The following is a 20021-nucleotide window of genomic DNA, read 5'->3' as shown; positions in this document are numbered from 1 at the left end:
ATGGTAAAATCAATGGAAAGGTTCCACTGATGTTAAAATGCACTGGTCATCCAGGTACTGGTTCTACAGTTCATATTCTTTTGAGGGAGTCAATCCAGTTTTCAGCTGTTTCGTGCCAAATATGTGCTTATTCTCTCTGTAAATGCTACTGCTTTTTCCTATACAGTTTCATTTGTCAGAGCAAAAGGCTGGGTCAAAACCACATCTGTAACAGAGGTTTCAAGAAGAACCTTGCAATTTTCTCTTGGATTTTTGAATTTACACCATATCATGTTTTTCTCTGTAACTATGATAAAACATAAACTTTTTTAGCTATAGAATTTACTTCTTCAAATAATACAAACTCCTCAAAAGTAAACATATTTCAAACAGTCTGAAATGTGTATTACAAAATATGATAAATAATACTCATTATAATTTATTATAATGAGTGATAAATTATAATAATTACAATAATTTCAAGACATTGAATACAATAATTACATGCTGGCAGTTCCACTGTGAACATCAAGATGAGCTACAAAAAGTAAAGTTACTCTTTTGCACAAATGTTTGCAGGGCAAAGCAGCTATATCTGCAAAGGTATATCTATTTTGTTGTTCTGCATGAATCCATGGTTTGAGGGGGTTTCTGCCTTATGTGCTTAACACAAGAAAAATTAATTCAATACAGTGCTATAGTATTAATTTTCTAATTAAAGGGTGACAAAGAATTAACAGAATTTGCCTAACAGGAATATTACACTATAGACAGAATGTTCCAAGCAATGCAGGAATACACAGAAAAACAATCGTTGCTCTAAAAATTGAGAATTTACAAAGCTCTTTAACAACATTTTATTTTTGTTTTAAATGAGGTTACAAAACTTGAAATGCAGTTAAATTAACTGATTGAGATCAAATCATTTTATCCTCAGAAGTTTATTCTGATCTCTGTAATACAATTAAGGTACTGATGAAAAAGTGTATTTCTTTAAAACCTTGGAATTTAGTTCACTTCTTTAACTTCGAAGAATTATGTTTTTTGCAGGAATTTGCATTAGCCTGATTGTTACTTCTATGCAAAAATGATGACATCGCCGGAAACTGAGCAAAGTAGTTTTGTGCCCAGATATGCTTTTGTTTTATTTTGTAAATAAATGGAGCTTCATAAGCCTGAAAAGAAAAATAAATTCAAATCCCATAAATTCAATTAAAATATCTACAACTCTATGTTTTGCTTCATATGTCAGACATTATAAACATTTTGACATATTTTATACATTATAAATAATGACCCTTTAATAAACTAAGGCAGATAATTTATTTATATACACATAATGAAATATTTTGTAGTTCTGTACTACTATCTTATGGCCCAGTAGTGAAATTACTCCTTATGAAATATTAGTCATGTTTTAAAACCAGAATAATGTTTTTTATCCATTCATGATAAAGCTTATTTATTTCTTTTTTTCAGGTAAGGACATTTGTACTTACATTTGAAAATTAAGTAAGACAATGCTTAGATATCAACATTTGCAAGATGAAGCCTGTAGGGGCATTCCTTGATAAGAATCAGAGTCATTATTTACAACTAATCATGGCAGCAAGTATTTCAGTCAGCATTTGCATGCAGTGGTGACATTTTCCTAAATTCCTAGTGATTAGTAGTAGTTTGGATGATGGAATAAATAACCAAAATATTTAGTTGAAAAAACCCTTTGCTGTTGCTGTAGCCATCATTATGAATAATTGCTATGAAATAAATGTCTTGAGATGCCTTTTTTGTTTCAGTGAATGAGAAACTTTGATTCAACTTACAACATTCTATCTTTGCCTCATTTTTCTTATTTCACACTCTTTTTTTTTTTTTTTTTTGAAACAAAGATTTGGTCATTACCAGTGAAGAAAGGTGACTCCTCACTACAGCTGGTTTACTTCTATTTTTGCTGCAAGAGCTAAAGAAAATAGCTCATGATTTTTAGGTAGGCTTGTGTAGCTTACCTGTTTTGACCTAGCTCCCCCATCCACTGAAGCTCTGGACCTAATTAAGTTAATGGCATTTCTTTGACTATGACATCCAGACTCATGGCATCAAACCAGAGAAGTGCTTAATCAGGATCTTTGCCTGCCATAATGCTGGTAATAGAAATTTATGGATGCTGAGGAGCATCACTAGATTCAGATGGTCTGAATAGCCTTGTTGACTCACAGTCAGTCAGAGAAGTCAATGAAGGGATTTCCAGCTTGAAACTGATTTTACCTTCTAAAGCTAAAGCTCAGTTAAACATGTCTGCTTGAAGACACAAGCTGGGCAATCACACACAAAATACAATGGATGGCAGAATTCCTTTCACCTTTAGAATTCCCTGATGTATTTCATCCATAAAGCAAATGTTTAAAGAGAGCAATTAATTTGCTCTGTCAGTTTAGTTATCACATCCTCTTAAGAATTCCAAAAAGAAGGGCAATACATAACAGCTGAAGCTGCATTTCTGATGCACACATATAGAGTTAAAAATTGAATTAAGAACACCCTGAACAAAAGAACACTAGGCAACAATGACTGCAGATCACTACTTACATAAATCAATAACCTGGAGCTGAAAGGCTTAATAATCCATTATTAACTGCAGGACAAACACAACTCAGGATTCCCCCATGCCTTACAAAAATACTCTTGATATATGATCAAGTGGAGAGATATTTCACAGACTACCATGTTTAAATATGGAATTTGGGGGGATTGGTGTAAAAATACAGTTATGATGATGAGTTTAACCTAGTCCTAAGTGTTTTGAATTCAGAAGAGAAATTCTGTTTTTACTGCTTAATTGCAATGTCTAAGGTTACATTGTAAGGGATACTTAGCTGACATCTATGTAAGAAATTAGTGACCAATTTTATGATGACAAATGGGTATGTTCTAGACAAAGAACCATTCTTCTATTTAATGAGAAATTTAGAAGACCAGAAACTGATGAGTCCAGAGCATGTGCAAGAGCACAGGCACGCAGTTGTCACAGTATTTGTGGTTAGTCTTTAGTGTGCTTTTCATGCAGGCTAGCTCTTGTCCGATCTGCTCTGAGGAAGAGCACCTGCGTGGCACTGTTCTCAGCAGGCAGCAGGGACGAGGCCACTTAGCTTCTTGCATTTCAGGAGGGAGAACTGGGGCCAGACAGAGTTCAGGTACACAGAATGAGCTGTACATGCCAGATGCCTTGTATCATTTAAATAGTCACAATGAGCCAATTTAAACATGGACAAGTGTAATGACTAAATTTGGCCCAACATAATTAGTCACAGGATTCTATTAAAACTTAACATAAATAATGTAAAAAATTAAGCCCACTGAATTTTACCTTCTGAAGGTTACACAGCTTAAGATGTGCATCTGCCTCTTCTTTAGTGAGGAGAATAGTGTTCCATGGAGACCACTCATGCTGCTTATCCCACCTGATCATAACCAACTCATACAGGTCACTGCAGGCACTGAGAGCTGACTGGGAGTTCCATATGTTCTCAATCAGGTACTGCATATCTGGAAGCTGAAACGAAAGACAGGGTTAAAAAGGAAGAAGCGTGTTTCATTCTACAAGTCTTGCACCCATGTAAAAATCGAAATAAAGCTTTGGGTAAAAAAGAAATTCTATGCACATGTCATATGATCACTTGGCTAAAGAGCATTTTGACATACATATATACTTTTAGCATAGCTGTTGGAACATCTGATTGTTTGATCTGTCAGCTAGATTTCTTGCGATATATAGCTTGCAAACCACCTCTGGAAGTACATCTATGCTTCAAGAGTTTAAAGGCTGCTGCTTTATGGTGTGGAACATCACATATCACAAGAAGAAGTTGCAGCTTTTAGCCCTTTTCTCAACCTATCAACAACATACACAAAATAAAGGACATATAGTCAAAGCCACTGGTTACTGTGAGTAGCAATGCTCTTTCCAACAGTACCTGAACTAAGAAAACAATTTTAGTATCATCCTGATAATCAACTTCAGACTTTCTGAGATTTTCTAGTATAAGTCTGTACTTGAAATATGCTTCTCGTTTCCGAGCCTCATTATCAAGCTGGTAACATGAGCGACATCTGCCAATGGTGCGGGAATTTGCAGGAATGGGAAACTCAGTAGATGGTAAGTAATTTTCGCAGCTATGACAGAAGTAAACATTTTTATAAAGCTTTAAGGGATTTTGTGGAACCTAAAAATTAAAAAAAAAAAAAAGAGTTAATTTACCACAAGGTATCTTTGTATTACTTGTATGTCACTCTAACTCTGTCAGGATACATTTTCCGTATCTTCATGCAAGTATTTTAATATGTAAAAGCTAGAAGTATTTATTTTAAAATATCCAATAGTGTTGTGATTTTTCTTAGATAGGATACCAAAAGTCACTCTATTTTCTTACTGCATTTGTTAAAATCAGTTATATAAATCAGTCAATTCATTTTTAAGCTATATGAAGATCCTAAACATTATGTTCCAGTGCTCTTCCTGGTGCTTTTATGTATGCAGATTGTCAGTTATTCTGAAAAGATGACGACAGAGAGAAAACAGAAACTAAATTCTTTGCATTTAATTTTTCATGTAGAATCTGCCCTTTATGTCAAAGATGAAACTCTGAGATCATGGGCATATTAATATTTTGGCATAAGACTACAAAATCATCAGACCCACATGTCCAGAAACAACACGGGAAGAAAATAAACAGAACTTGACAGAGACTTCCTCATCCCCATATTCCTTCATGGGTTCTGGAAAGAATATAATATAGTCTGTGCAGAGGGACCAGTTTGAGCAGTCTGATAATCTTTAGTCTCTGCTATGATACATCTGCTAATAAACCTAGTGTAAAATTAATGGTTAGTTGGTTCTAAATCTAACATCTGCATCTAAATCTGACAGGTTCTCTGCTCCTGAGGTAACACTGACCACTGTATGAGGAATGCTCTTCTGATAGATGAAAAATAGACATTGCTACTTAAAGCAGCAACATGTGATACTGAATCATATTTTTATTTGTAATGTGTAGTCAGAAAAGAAAAACAATCACACAAAACTAACTACATCTTCTTCGCACACAATAGCAACCGATTCTACAACAGAAGGCTTAGGTGCAAGCTCACTAGACATTGTCATGGGCAATGTTCTTCCTTTCTGGATGCATGGCATGCTGCCTCTTGACCAGTAGAAAAAACATGAATTGCTCTCTCAGTATATTGGTACTGCTTTCCTGATACCATCCTATAAGATCTACCATTTATAACGTTCAGAGTTGTTACTTCAGACAACTGTTGTTACTCCATTTATAACGTTCAGAGTTGTTACTTCAGACACAAGAGCTCCTGGGCTCTTTTAGTGCTACCAGCCACTTTGTCAGGTGCTTATAACCATGTCTATTCCCCATGCTTCCTAATATAACTAAATAAATTTATTTATTTCTGTGAAGCCTATATACTTGCTATATTTTACTTCTTGAGGAACTCCTCCACCAATTCTACAGCAAAATGTAAAATAAAAAAGCTTTCAATGTTTTCCATTCCCCTTCTCCTTAATTCAATGGCCACAATGTAAGGCTGCAAAATAAGAATAATACCTTAAGGAACCCAGCAACTTCAGGGTTACACTCTGGAATTTTAATATACTGAAGAAATAATGTACAAATTCTTTTCCTCAGTCCTTCCAAGTTGCATTCTTTCACCTCTCTTGACATAAGATCAATTTCCCTGTCAATTAATGACACTATTTCCTGTGTTAATTTACATTCATGTTCCTGAAAAAAAAAAAGGAAAATAAACTCCACAACAATAAAGAAGCAAACAAACAAAATCATTCAATGCAGATATGAAAGCAAACTATGGATTCTATGCCCGTTACCATTGCTACCTCTGTAAGTTAATGTAAGAACGTGTTCACAGAACCCGTTAGTGTCTCAGGGAAACAACCTCCAATGAAACAACTGTGAAGAACTCCAAAAGTGAGAATGCTTACAGATTCTGTTTTAAGGGGCCTGTATATGTATACCAAAGCTGTGAGGAACTGGCAGCCTGGAAGCACTAAAAGATGCTTAGCAGGCGTACACAACAAGTGCAAAATTTTAAGTCTTCAAAAACCCAAGGAATTACTTCCCTAAGAAGCTTCCTTTGGCTGTGAGATTGAAGGTGTAATGTGGATGGGTTTAAAAAAAATACCACAAGTAAACACAAAAAATCCACCACAAAAAAGGCATGGGGGACTCTGACAGTAGGCCTGGAAGTTAGTCACTTCAGTATTTCAAATGCTTGGCAGGAGATTTGCCAGAGAGAGAGACGTAAGAGGTGAAAGAGTTCAGTGATTTCTCAGGTAAAAGACAGTGCTAGTAACAGAAATTTGCTTGTTCACTACAGCAATACTGACTTGTATTAAGATTGGCAAAAGATCATAAACCAGAAGTCCTCTCAATGCCATAGTGACTTTAAATCAAATACTGGCACTACTAAAACAAACAGCAAGATGTTTGTTTGTTTAAATAAGACCAGGAAGCAGTATTCTATTCTAGGCTGATGTCAACAGTATCATCCTGAAAGGACCTTGAAACTCATTCTTTTTGTACATGAATAAATAAATAAAACCAATATAAAAGACTTAAAAAAATGCAACCAACTTCTAATTCATTGGGAACACTGGCAGCAAGAGTGGGGGCAGGGAGTGAGGGGCAAAGAGAAGCAGAAAAAAATCAGTATTTGCAACCCATAAAACTGGTAATCCAAACCAACAGATAGTTAAGGTTCTAAACAGGTATTTCAAGGAACTGAGAAAAAATAAATGGTAATCTCCACCTACATCTCTGCCATGGTTCTCATAAGGTTGCTATTAAGTAGTAAACCTAATAATACTAAAATAATATTAAAAAAATAATACTAAAATTAAATAAATAATACTAAAATTGTATTATGTATTAATATACAAAGAAGTCTAAAATCATGGGGTTAAAATTCTAACATGACTTGAAGACAAATATGCACATGACAAAGTGAAATGCGAATTTAGAGTGTGTCTGGAATGTAAAGTACACTCTCACACCAGGTAGTACACGGCGCTGTCTTGCTGCCAGCCCATCATCATGGCACTTGTCTGCCAGCAGGAGCATTGCTTGTGTGTCAACATAATTAAGTGACAGCATCTTTGGAAAGTACAGCTTCAAGCTAAAAATAAATAGAAAACTAAAACTTACCTTCACTGTACATTTGAGTGTTAACAGCACAGATGTTCTCTCATCTTTTGGGATGTCCTTTGTGCTAATGCTGCGGTAGATTTCAAGTAGTTCTTTGCCACGGAGCGTGTTCTGTGTATCCATTTCAGTGATTTTTCCATCAAATGCTTTCCACCTCCTAGGTTGTGCACACTTCAGAAACAATTTGTAGAACTCTGAGCTATTAAAATCTGACCACCAGCTGAACAATTGCATTATGTTACATCAAGTTTCATCAGAGCAAATAGGGACTTAATGTGAATGCAAAAGGCTATTGTCAATATTGATATTGCACCTCTTCCACCAAAGCAAGCATTCAATTGTAATGAATGGTTTTCACTTTATTTAAAGCCACGGGTCATGAACATTTCGACTTACAGGATATTAAAAGCAAATAATATTCTCCTACAGGGAAATGCTCTACTTCTTTAAAGTGAATTTACTGACAGTAGTGTTAGAATACATTTGCTCTGTATTTCGCTTTGCAGAAATAAATCCCTTCAAAATATCAGTAAAAATCAATAGGTCTGTTGACTGTGTAAAGATTGCAAATTTAAGACCTTAAAGTCTACTGCAGTAAAAAATGTCTCCAGGGAACTGTTCTATTTATGCTAGTTGCAGAGACAGATAGAAGGAATACGCTTTGTTAGAGCTAGGGCAAGGTAAGTGTTTACAGTTTATCAGAAACTTCACCTAGGTTCTTGTCTGCTAGCTTAACCACATGCCATATGCTTTATGCTTCAATTATCTCTTTGCACATCTTCAACTTTTCCAGAGAGTAGGAGGTTACGTGATGTCACCTGCGCCACCGGGCCTGAAAAGTCCAACCATTCTCTTCTTTCCAGAAGACTCGTTTTGGTTGCAAATCACACTGTTACATAAGGAGATAGGTATCCAATTCCAATAGAAAAAGAGTTTTCAAAAGCTTCTCCCCATCGTTACTTAATTCCATTTCCTTTTCTTAATGGGGAGAGGTATTTGAAACCTCTTTTTGTGTATTAATTATTCTCTTTCACTATATTTGGAACTTAAGTGTTCACTAACACTCACAGACTTCACCTTGCAGTCTCAGTGTGAGCTAACAACAGCAACCCTTCATGCAGCATTCACATGCCTAGTAGTTTTCTGGACATGACCCCAGCATTGACAATCATTATTTTGACAAAACAGGCTTGCTATGGTGATAGGTAATAAAAATACCAAGAATTTTAAATAACTAGAAGAGAAATGATTAGTTACCACCACAATCAAAACAGACTTTTCCTCACTTTTAAATAAAGTTAGGTAGGGAAAATAAAGACAAAATAATTTTTAAAAGGATTTAACACCAAATTACTGATATTTAATTACATTATTGGGGGGGTAGAACTCTAATTAAAGGAGATACTGTTAGCCAGAGGTCACATTTCAGAGCCAAAATTAAGAAATGCAATAGCAAAACCAGACATTAGCTAAAAAACCCAAAACAGCAAACTTAATTCCTTAGTGAAATCTTGGAATTTCTGTAAAACTAGAGTGAGGCAATTTTCTCTCTGTCATAAATAGGGAGCATTCTACTGTATCTTCATTTTTTTTTACTATCTTTGTACAAGACTAAAAATTCTTAAAAAAACCCCAACCCGCCCCCCCACATTTTGCAAATAATAAAATTCAGACCGACTTAGAAGCTGTCTATCATGCTGTCGATCCTTTGTATGTTAGACTGGAACTAACTGCTGTTTTCCATGTAGTAGTTAATTCAGTACCCACACTTGATCCTCTTCAATGAAATCACTTACAATAACACAGAAAGGTCATTTGCTTATGCTAGGAAGAATCAATGGCCAGAGTATAGCCTAGGAAATAGTCAGTAAAATTAGATTCTTCTGATAACTTTGCAAACCGAGTATGTGCAAGCAGTCTTGGTATCCTGTTCTGCAAATGACCCTTAACACAGACCAATTGTGTTATAATTAATTCTTCGAAGATATATCCGTAACTTCTGTATTTTTTCTTACTACCTTATCATAGCTGGGTGTTACATTAAAACATTTCCAAATGTAAAAAAAAAATGCAGCTTTTTATGGAAAAAAGAAGGAATCACAAGTCCTCTGTGATTCAGGACTGTTTGTCTGTTCTCCATACTGACATGTGAAAAACTAAAACTTTGAGATCTTCTGCCAGCTTTTTCTTGTCTTTCAGTCTGCTGGCAGTGCTGTGGAATTTACAATAACCCTGTTATCTGTATTACTTCAGAAAGCAAGGCTACTAAACTGAGTGCCTGAGGAGAGAAACACACTGCCACAGAGAGAGAGAAAAAGGTAAGTAAAATAAAGAAAAATCCATAGGATGTGTGCAGAAATAGTACAAACCATGAAGGGTATGAACTGAGCGACAGTTAATAATTACACAAATTTCTTTAAGAAAATACGATTGCTGCATAAAAGCTTAATCAAATACTTCATCTCCAAAGTACAAATGCAGAAGAACAACGAGCTCAGCATAAAGAAGAACCCCCTAGAACACAGTGCACAAACAACCAGTAGCAACCTTTGTAAGAGCACACATGCCTGTGGAGGTACATGCTTAAAGTAGCAAAGAAGGGAACAAAGGTTTCCATGGAGAAGCAAGTTTCATACCACACTGGCCATTGCAGCTTGCAGTCTTCAGATGTGAAAGATGTTATTCCACCTTTAACTGGCAAGTATCCAGATCAACATTACCAGCTCAAAGTTCAAGAAAAAAACTAAATAATCCCTAATCAAACACTCAACAATAAATTCATAGTGTCATTTAAAGTGCTTAAATTGCAGAAAAAACTAAATAATCCCTAATCAAGCACTCAACAAATTTCATACTGTCATTTAAAGTGCTTAAATTGCACTGTTACAGTCATAGCAAACCATCCATCTAATTTTGAGATTTACAAAATTATTTTATCTTTTTAAAAAATGCACAAATTGTTACTTTTTCTACCTCTGAGTTAGGCTGCTGTCTATGTCAACAGTTTAGAATAACACTCAAAATCCTACAGCCAACATGATAAAAAACCATGAAAAGTTACACTAGTTCAGAAGCTTATTAGATTTTAAATGTTAAAAGAATACAGCCTCTTTCATGAAAAACATAATGTATACATTTAAAATAGGAATAAATAAATTAGTATTAACTGCTTCAGAAAAATGTCCACTGTTTGGAAAGACAGAATATCTGTTGTCTCTGATGCATCTCCTGAATCTCCAAACATCAACTGTCACTGAGAATTCTCGTACTTTGCTTCTGATTTTAGATGTAAGAGAATTGTACAGTTTGTCAGAATATGTGCTGGAAGTAATCTGTTCAGGGTAGGACATTGGAAATCATCCTCATGGGAGAAGTAATGACAGTCAGTTAAGAGAGAAATATATTTGCTTTGACTGTTCTAAGCTTCTTTTTCTTACAAGATAACAGAATAGATTGTACGTAATAGAAGCAAACATTAAACATAGGAATGATTCAAGGCTCTGAAAATATTCCTAATTATTTAGTTTTCTGGGGATTTTCATTCATGAAAGCAGTAAAACATAAAACAATCACACCACAGTGATAAATGTGGTAATAGTTCCACCAAGATTTCAGATAAGCAATTTGTTCATAATTAGAAATGTAATAGATTTTATCAATTCACACTTACAGTATGGTTCCCCTGCACCAGTAATAAAAATAATGAAAAAAGCCTCTTTTGGACAAAACTGCCATTTTTACTTTTGAGCACTTAATAGTCAAAATTTTAAAATAATAATAAAAAAATTAGCTAAAGATCATTTCTGTTGCAGTATTTCTTTTCACAATCATGTCACATACTTTGAAAACAGAAAATAATCTATTACTTTTTTCCAGTTAGTGGATGTCTACCTAAAAGGACAAGGTTTTTTGTATTTTACATTAAGATACCATTGAATTTAATGTCATTTAAAATCATCTTTGTGAATGAAGAAATGCTTATTTTTTTAGTAACGACTGAACAACACTTACCTTAGATATCATCCTCAAGATTATAAAAGAATGAAATCTCAAGGTGAAGTTCTAAGGGAACTAAAGTTAGTGATTCAATAACTGAGTTCAACATCAGATTCAAATTCTTCTTTATAAATGAAAACAGAATAAATGCTTTCTTTAAAGACAGACATACAATGACCAGAGGCCTATGCTCAGTTGGGAAATTAATGACAGATTTACTTCCTGAAGGATAACATATTTATACTATTATAATTTATTATATTTATTGTTTATATTTTTATAGTTAACAGTCTTAATGATGCACTGTTCAACCTTCAGTCAGTCTGAGAGCTATGAAATTCTCAGCTTGGAAAAAGAAATCTACTGAATTGTATTGACATGAACAACAACATAATTTGGATATTTATAAAACTAGCATTCACATAATTAACTGTTAAAAAACACGAAAGTTACTTTTTGTACTTTGCAAGTGTATTTTGTGTTCCTGTACTTTGGTATTCTTTATGATCAGCCTAATTACTGACCTTACCCAGAAGTTGCAGTATTGCTTTTTGTTGATTCTCCACATTGGCATTTAGTTTGTGCATCCCAATGCAGGCAATGAGCTCTGTCTCTTCTTCCAGAAGCGCACAAAGTGCTGCCTTCCTTTCAGCTCCACTGAGAGTTCTGTTAATTCGTGCAGTCTCCTCCTGCATCCACACTGCAGACACAAATATTTGGGGTATTTTTTACAAGACAATTTCCAGCAAAACTTCTGCTTTCATATTTAAATAAGAAACAATATAATTGACTTTTCCTTCAATATTCACTAAAAGCCAGTTTCCATTTTAGGCCATTGATTTTTATGGTTATTTTCAATACATGTGAGATGGCCTAGAAAGGAATGTAAATTATACAGATGTTCTGTGAGAGTATGTGTGTGTACATCAATTCCAGACTGCCAATTTGTACTCCAAAATTAAGGATGAGTAGGAGAAAAAGGAGCTCTATGTGAGAAAAAGAATTTAGCTCCTGTGGAAATGTGTGATGAAATGGCTGCTTCTTAACTGTGGTACCACTAGTACTCCGTGCTGAGAATATTACTGCTTCTCCCTGCATAAATTAGTAGAATCTAAAGAAGCTTGAAGTCCTCCAAAACCGAGATAAAACTTGACTGACAGTCACATTTAGCACTCCAGCTCTTACACTGGATATTGCAGTGGTATCACCTTTTGCCATCCAAGGCAGATGAATATACATTAATAACTAGACAGTCATTGCCTTACGCTCTTTTTACTCTTCTACAACATAACCCTCCAAGTGGGAGAAAGTGGCCACAGAAGAAGCCACAGGATGGTCATGAGGGCAGCACATGGATCAGTACATGCTGTGTAAGAATCTGACCCCGACACTTACGCTGCCCGTACACAGACTACATGGCTTTAGAGAAGTCTGTTTGTAAAATCAAACTGTGTTTACTGCCTTTGCATATCCTGTAACAATTTTTGGCTTCTCTGAAGAGTCTGATTCAGTTCAAATACCTCTGGAGTTTTGTAGGAAATTTTGTAAGATCCAAAACTTCAACGTTCCTGATTAATACCTCGAAGTGTTGTTATCATTGCAGAACAGTTAGGCAAAAGCAAAACCCAGCATAAAAGAAAACAATCCAATATGTGATGCACTGAAAAAGCCTGTAACATCCTGGATCTGGTAAGATTAGAAGCAGGAGGAGGGAAAGGAGGAAGGCTTATTTTCTGCCTGTGGCTTCTTATCTACAATAACTTATGTTTTCCATTTTAAAATATTTCAATTCATTTCCTTAAGGCTCTCCAAGCTGTAATATGACATTTGTCTGACAAGTTCTGAGAACCCCAAAATATATTTTTTAAATAAAGTCAATTCAGCAAACAACATAATTATGTAGAATTAATTTACATGAAGCTTTATTATGCCTGAAGGGGGCAGCAACTTCTAAGGTGGAGCCAATAAATATAGTAAGCACTTTTATACTTTCAGAAATGAAGAAGCTGTCACTCACACAGATACTCACCTCTTGATTCCCCTTATACATGCAACCAAGTTAAAACACTCCTCTTAGATTATCTGTTCTATAGGCAGGGATTTTACTTATTACTCATTACAATTTTTGTTCTGGTTTTTATAGAATAAAATAGTTCATATTTTTCAAATAAATAATAAATACCTATGCAGACATGCTGAATATACAGATAGATCTCATTTGCACTATATAGGCACAGACAAGCTTTGGTACCACCAGGAATTGCTTGTACTGGCTGACCCTGTAATAGTAACCCTGTCGTGATTGCAGCAATAACCTTCACAGATCCCTGGAGGACAATACGCTCAATTTTATTACTGTCACAATGATTTAGCTTGTGTAAACTGTTGGCACTATAAGAATGTAAAGTTGTTTCAGATGCAGGTAGGAAAAAATCCTCAACTTCCTAGAATCATTAAGCTTTATTAAAAAAAAGAGCATGACTGCAAATCTCCACGTAGAGCAGCAACTACTCAACATCAGTTAACAAAAACTAAATAGTGAGATTGATACCAGATCATTATATTTAACAAAATATTAAAAAACCCTCAAATACTGGAATTCGTTCTGTTTTGAAGTGGCGCATGTTTTTTTCAGGTTGCCTAGATATGAAATTCCTGAACATGCTTAGCTGAAAGTTTTATTATTTGTGAATCCAAAGTCATTAAATTAAGTAAGAGACACTTGCATAACCATAAGTTTCAACTCTAAAAGTATCATGGAGATCAGCACTCTTCCATAGCTTATATGTACTTGGTTGTTTTTATTGGAAGTAAGACTCCTCATACTTAAAAAGAAAAAAAAAAAGAAGTGGATCATACATCCAATAGCACATTAGTCTGGAAACACCTTCTTGAAGAAAATATTGCAGGAAATCAGATGCCAAATAGTAAGACTTCTCATAAGTGGCAAGGAAAAAAATACTATCTGAGTACCTTGGCTTTTGATTATTTAGATACACCTTTAAAAGGGCTTGATTCTTGGGAAGTGAAAAGCAAACTATCTACAAAGAAAAAGAGGGGGTTAAACAACCCTAAACAAACCACAAATCTCATGAAGATACCATTCCAACAACTGCAAAGTTCAAGACAAGCAATAATTTTTACATTTGTCACGAACAGTGATATTTATAAATCATTTATTAATTCAGACAAAGCAATTTTTTTCAATGCCACACAAAGTATGACAGCATTAAAAGATTAGTGTATAACTTGGGAATTCTTGAATCGTGATCCTAAGCTCTATGAATAACACATGCCACCAAATTTATGCTCAGTTTACCACTGAAGAAAGAGCTGAGATGGTTTAAGTTGGGGCAGGTGGCTTTGCAATGAAGTAGGTAATCCATTAGGTCAGTTCTGCTACAGGGACAAAAATAGCCAAACTACAAAAGAGCTAGACCATACAGCACTGTAGCCTAGACAACAAAGGAGTTGTTACAAGTCGCAGTACAAACCTCTGGCTTTAAAAGAGATATTGTGAAAAACCAAAATTTGTCTTGCTGTTTCTTTATATGCTCGTATGAGTCCATAGCTTTTGACTGTTTTTATTTTTCCAAACTCTTAAGTTTTTTTGTTAATTTGCACCATTAGTTTCCTGTAAGGTTTTATGCCAATTATCTGCAGTATTCACATTATTTTTCTGGAAAAGTTTAGAGGTGCTTGCCTGTATTAGACATCATCTACTCCAAGAATAGGAAATGTATGACTTTCTGAATGTCCTGCAGAACTCCTAAGAGATTTTTAAAATTTTGACAACACAGTTTTGGGAAACATGGAATGAACTAGAAAGGAGAAAAAGCATCAGTAGAAGACAACTAAGACAAAAGGAGTAACTTCTGTCATATGTTGTAAAATTCTGTGCAAAAATTTAATCCATTATAAAAAAGTTTATAGCAAATTATGAATTATGGATCTTAATACTAATTTCTTCACAGAATTGTTTTCAGTGTCCTAAACGTAGAGTAAAAAATCAAAGTAACTCTGATCTAAAAAACACCCTTTTTGTTCTTCTAGCTGACCTTAACTTTAGACATAAATAAAAAATGTTAATAAAACTGCCAAATAGCACTATTCTACAAGCCAGCTTTTTCCAAAAAAGGTGTACTAGTTTTCACTGGGCTAGAGTTAATTTCTCCTCATAGTAGCTTGTAAGGTGCTGGATGTAGATGACACAGGATGTTTAGTTATTGCTGAACAGTGCTTACAGAGCATCAAAGCCTTTTTTCTGTTTCTAGTAACACATGAAAGTAAAATAATTATTTTAAAATGAAACAAATTCCACTCTAAGTGAAAAAAAAAATCATGGAAATATCTATTAAAAATGTAAGTTTGTTTTAAATAAACGGTACTATTTTGTTGCTTTAAGGATTTCCCTTTAAGAAAACTTACATTCCAAGTCATGGTACAGTAGCTCAAAGTCTTCTTTTGTTTTAGGGTTCAGTTTTTTCTCATATTCCCTTCTCAATTTTTCTTCTTTCTCCCTTTTTTTCTGTAATTCTTCTTGTGCCTCCCGTGCCAGCCTTAACCTCTTTTGTTCCATCAGATTTTGTGCTAAATTTATAGCATGCCAACGACGGAAATATTTCTGTAATACTATTACCTATATGTGATACAATACCAAAGAATCATGAATTTAAAACAAATCAGCATAGTATTTTGTAGCATAGTATCTTATTCTTAACTGTTCTGTTCTCCAGCTCCCTAACTACATTTTCTAAGATTTGTCTTGTAGTGAAACTAATTTAAGTGTTACAAAATCAGTAATGTACTAGTAGTTTAAGCACTAGTATGATTACTCAGTTATGTAACTGCAGGAGTTTAACCAGTGAGTACAGTGAATAAACTAGGTTCAAATAATCAAATCAAAATATAAACTATATTTAAATACCCATTTTTCTTTTTCAAATCTCCTCTTAAAAATGTCTTTTGCCATGTACTGCTTTTCTTCTTTTCCTTATCTTACTACCAATTTACATAGTGGGAATGTAGACACATTTGCAAAATTTCTTTTAAATTTCTAGATACAAAAATCAACACAAAATCAACTGCATTTTATTTATGAACAAATAATGAAAGTGAAATTACTAATGCTGTTACGACAGAAATGAAAAAAGAAAATTAAATCAGCTACCTTCCCAAGCCTCACCTTCTGCTGGCTGAGTTAGCACTTGAACTACAAGCAGTTTAGTCAGATCAATACCATGAGATACTAAGCATTGTTCAGCATTGAAAGCTATCAAGGAGAAAATCATACTAATACAGTTACACTGTCTCTGGTAATATCTTAATCTAAAACTTCTCTTGAATATGCCTTCAAATAGTATTTCAGTATGGACCTATACTGCACTGTGCAAATCCATCAACATGAACCAACACCAAGCTGACATCTCTCTACTGTGCATAATAAATTACCAATAGATACACTACAGATTTCAGTAAGTGTCACTAAAGACAGTCCTGAGGAAATGATTCCCTGCTTGGGTTCCATTTCTACAAGATGCTCATTGCCGTCAGCTAAAGATGACTGATTTAAGAAGTTCTTAGAGGAAACGTCTACCCAGAAAATTTCAAAGATCTTGCCAACCATGCCAATACAATTACTAATACAATTATTCTACTTAGACACTTGGGTAATCAACTGTTTCTCCATCCAGTTGGATTCAGACTATTTCCAGCAATCAAATTAATAACTAGAGCATTTACAAAGCAGTGCCTCACCTAACACCATTTAGGGCATACTTGAGTTAGTTGTGCAGCCATGGAATACATGGTTTCCAAAAAAGCAATGTGAAATGCCTCAATGGCATCCTCTGCACAATGAATATGCAGAATCTATAACCTGAATTACCTTCATGAGGCAACTCAGTGTACCAGAAAACCCCACAGACCCATTGCCTGTGTTTGAACAGCCCATTTCTACCTTAGTGTCAAAGCAGGGAGCTTGAACAGAATCCAAAACGGATCAGTTTGCCCAAGGTAACCTGCCAAGTCTGATAAAAAAACCCAACCAAACAGACAAAGAACACAAAACTCAAAAGCTGAATGCAGATCTCCCAAATCCTAACCCAATACTCTCTCTATTTCAGGTCATACATTAAGCGTGTAGCTTAGGTTCTTCCACAAAGATCACGAGGATCTTTGTTGTAGGAACAAGCCTGTTTCAATCCTTAATGCTCCACATGGAAACTTAACTGTCACTGTAAGACAGAAAACAATAAATTCAGAATTCTTAATATTTAAGAGATTGCAAGGTATCAAATGTCACTAGAACCACAGAGCAAACACACACTTCCCCTTTATCTGAAAGATTACAAAAGATGAGCATAAGAAGACATTTTACAGTTCCCTTTTAAATTCAATCTTTGAACACTCTGAACATGCATTAAATATTCAGATAACCTTCACAATACATTGCTTTACAGAGAGTTTCAAACAGATAAGGACTTACTGCTTCAAGTCTACGTTTATGGTATTCCTCTGCTGTAAAATACTTTCCAGGAGTTATTAGTTTGTCAGTCATGTTTGATACATAAAGGCCAATTTTAGTCATCTGTGTCGATGTTGTACTTCTTGTTTGTTGTTGCTTATTTTTTTCCACAACTGTCTGCGGAAAAAAATGCATGTTAGATTAGAACAAAATACACAGAGATTTTTTCCTCATTACAGTAAGTGGCAAAATTAGCTAATTGTAATAAAAATCACAAGACTAATGATATTTGTCCACTAAATACTTTCATTTGCACGTTTATTTCGGATTTACTTCCTCTTTCCTATCAGAAATAGTGTAAGCAGTCTATTCCATTTGGCAAAAACAACATCCTAAAAAGACACTACAAAGCCTTTACCTGTGTTTCCTTACAAAATAACTGAATTCCTTTGTCAGGTCGTCTTTTGGGTTTTGTTTGTGATCCTGCATTATGAAATTCCACTCCTGTTGACATGTTCCTAAATCCACCCAGAAAAGGTTTATTATAGGTACGTCTTTCAATTTTTACAACTACTTCTTGAAATGAATCCGAATCTGTTAAAATGGAAGTTCCAAAATAGAAATATTGTTTCTTTCAGTAACACACCTAGACTAGACCATAATTATATATGTATCGATACATGTGCAAAACCAGCATTTACCTGTTTGTACTCTGACAGTTATGACATCAGGCACGTGGTAATCCTGTTGAATGACTTCTCTGGGAAAACGTTCCAGATTTTCAGACTGGACAGTTTCATCAGTCTTCCTAAGTGTTTCATTATCCTCAATCATGCTTGCTAAAAATAAAACCAAAATTCATTCCTGAGAAGCTTCTCAAAACAACTAAGTAACTCATTCAAGTTTACCCCAGGGTGATTTTATTATAGCTCTGCAACACAGCATAATCATAGTTTTTTCAGCTGGAAAGACAGTCTATTTGAAAGCTGAAATAGTATTTTCATACAATTTTAAAGGAGATATCTAATGTAATGTCACTAAAGACATTCCTAGCCAGCCACTCAGAATGAGAGCATCCAAGTGCAACCCAGCCAAGAGGAAGGTAGTCAGCAGGTCCCCACTAGGAACTGTCATTCACTGTGCTCATGTGCTGAACAGGATATGCTGCCTCTGCTCTGAAGAACTAAGGAAACGGGGTCCTGTATTGGGAAGAGGAAGTGACCGAAGACACTCAAAACACTCAGGAACAGGTGTAGGAAATCATGGAGCTTTTGGGGAACTGCAGGAGAAAGACACGGATAAAGAATGGTGGCAGGTAAGCTACAGGGGAATCTAAGAAAGGTAAAATAGTAAGGTGATTTCTGTGATGTAGTCTGAACTGTTAATTAAAATGCACATGCAAAATATGTATACCTACTCATACACATTTCTGGAAATAAGAATCATTCTTTAAAATGCCATCTATAAATTACTAGTACAGCCTGAGTTAAAGAATACATTTCTTACCTTTAGAGTATGTTTTATATGAGAATTTAAAAAGTTACTTCAGGACCAAATCCCAGCAAGCATAAACAGAATGAGGGTGTCTAAGGTTGCAAGAAGCTATAACCAAGTTGAAAAAATACCTCTTTAAAACACTACTGCCCAACATTTTAACAACTTCTTTACCTGTCTCTGTCCCATTTGCTGTATTCTCTGTTAGTACTGAATTTTGAGAAGTTTGTTCTTCCCTTTCTGAATTTCTTATTTCAGATAAAGTACAGTAATTCTCATTGTTAACAGGAGATGTGATCTCAGGTGATGTGCTAACTGGAGCTTTTTCTTGTGAGAATGCCGGTGATTGCTCTGCACCTGACCCTTCTGATGTAACAACTTCAAAGCCACTATCTGATGCATCTTCCATTTCCTAAAGCATCAGTTGCACGCTTTTAACCTTTCTGCAAGAATAATCACAGGATCTATTAAAAATTGCATACTGAAACATTTCTACTACTAGAATTGTGGGTAACTTACTGTCCTGAAAAGCTGTTCCTGTATCTATTCCCAAAAGGCCTATTGAGAACAGCATGAGACCTTTGCTTGCACCAAACAGAAAGCACTTCTGGCTGGTGTTTACCAAACGTAATACTCCAAGGCAGGTAGCCAGCACAGTTCTTTTTACCTCTCGTTCTCTGCCTATAGAACAGGATGGTCCAAGGGGTCATTACCCAGACACAGCACACCTTTACGGTTTTCCGGGCTGGCACCGAATTGACGCAGGCTGGAAGAGTCCTAAGCCCACGCTCCTGAACATAAAAAACCACAACCAAACCCGCACGACCCGGGACGCAGGTGCCGGCGGGAGCCCG

General features: G+C 35.2%; 1 protein-coding gene across 9 annotated transcripts in view; it reads right to left on the bottom strand.

Moving 5' to 3' along the window:
* Positions 1 to 805: 805 nt before the first annotated feature.
* The window catches only part of IQUB (IQ motif and ubiquitin domain containing), a 23281-nt gene continuing 4065 nt past the window's right edge, over positions 806 to 20021 (bottom strand). For 2 of the 9 annotated variants that reach the window (XM_017743753.1, XM_017743754.1), the window contains 11 exons: positions 19342 to 19610; positions 18375 to 18512; positions 18092 to 18267; positions 17695 to 17850; positions 15636 to 15846; positions 11732 to 11907; positions 7212 to 7382; positions 5595 to 5771; positions 3951 to 4199; positions 3344 to 3529; positions 821 to 1154 (listed from right to left, as the gene is read on the bottom strand). In XM_017743753.1, the coding sequence (XP_017599242.1) occupies positions 993 to 1154; positions 3344 to 3529; positions 3951 to 4199; positions 5595 to 5771; positions 7212 to 7382; positions 11732 to 11907; positions 15636 to 15846; positions 17695 to 17850; positions 18092 to 18267; positions 18375 to 18512; positions 19342 to 19576 (2037 nt within the window). In that variant the 5' untranslated portion in view covers positions 19577 to 19610 and the 3' untranslated portion in view covers positions 821 to 992. Of the gene's footprint in view, positions 1155 to 3343; positions 3530 to 3950; positions 4200 to 5594; positions 5772 to 7211; positions 7383 to 11731; positions 11908 to 15635; positions 15847 to 17694; positions 17851 to 18091; positions 18268 to 18374; positions 18513 to 19341; positions 19611 to 19834; positions 20016 to 20021 lie in introns of those variants that run through there. The other 7 variants (XM_017743757.1, XM_017743758.1, XM_008640985.2 and 4 more) reach the window with 6 other exon arrangements.

This window comes from Corvus brachyrhynchos, unplaced genomic scaffold (assembly GCF_000691975.1).
Source record: "Corvus brachyrhynchos isolate BGI_N302 unplaced genomic scaffold, ASM69197v1 scaffold29, whole genome shotgun sequence".
Classification (NCBI taxonomy): Eukaryota; Metazoa; Chordata; class Aves; order Passeriformes; family Corvidae; genus Corvus; species Corvus brachyrhynchos.
This window is presented reverse-complemented; position numbering and strand designations above follow the sequence as displayed.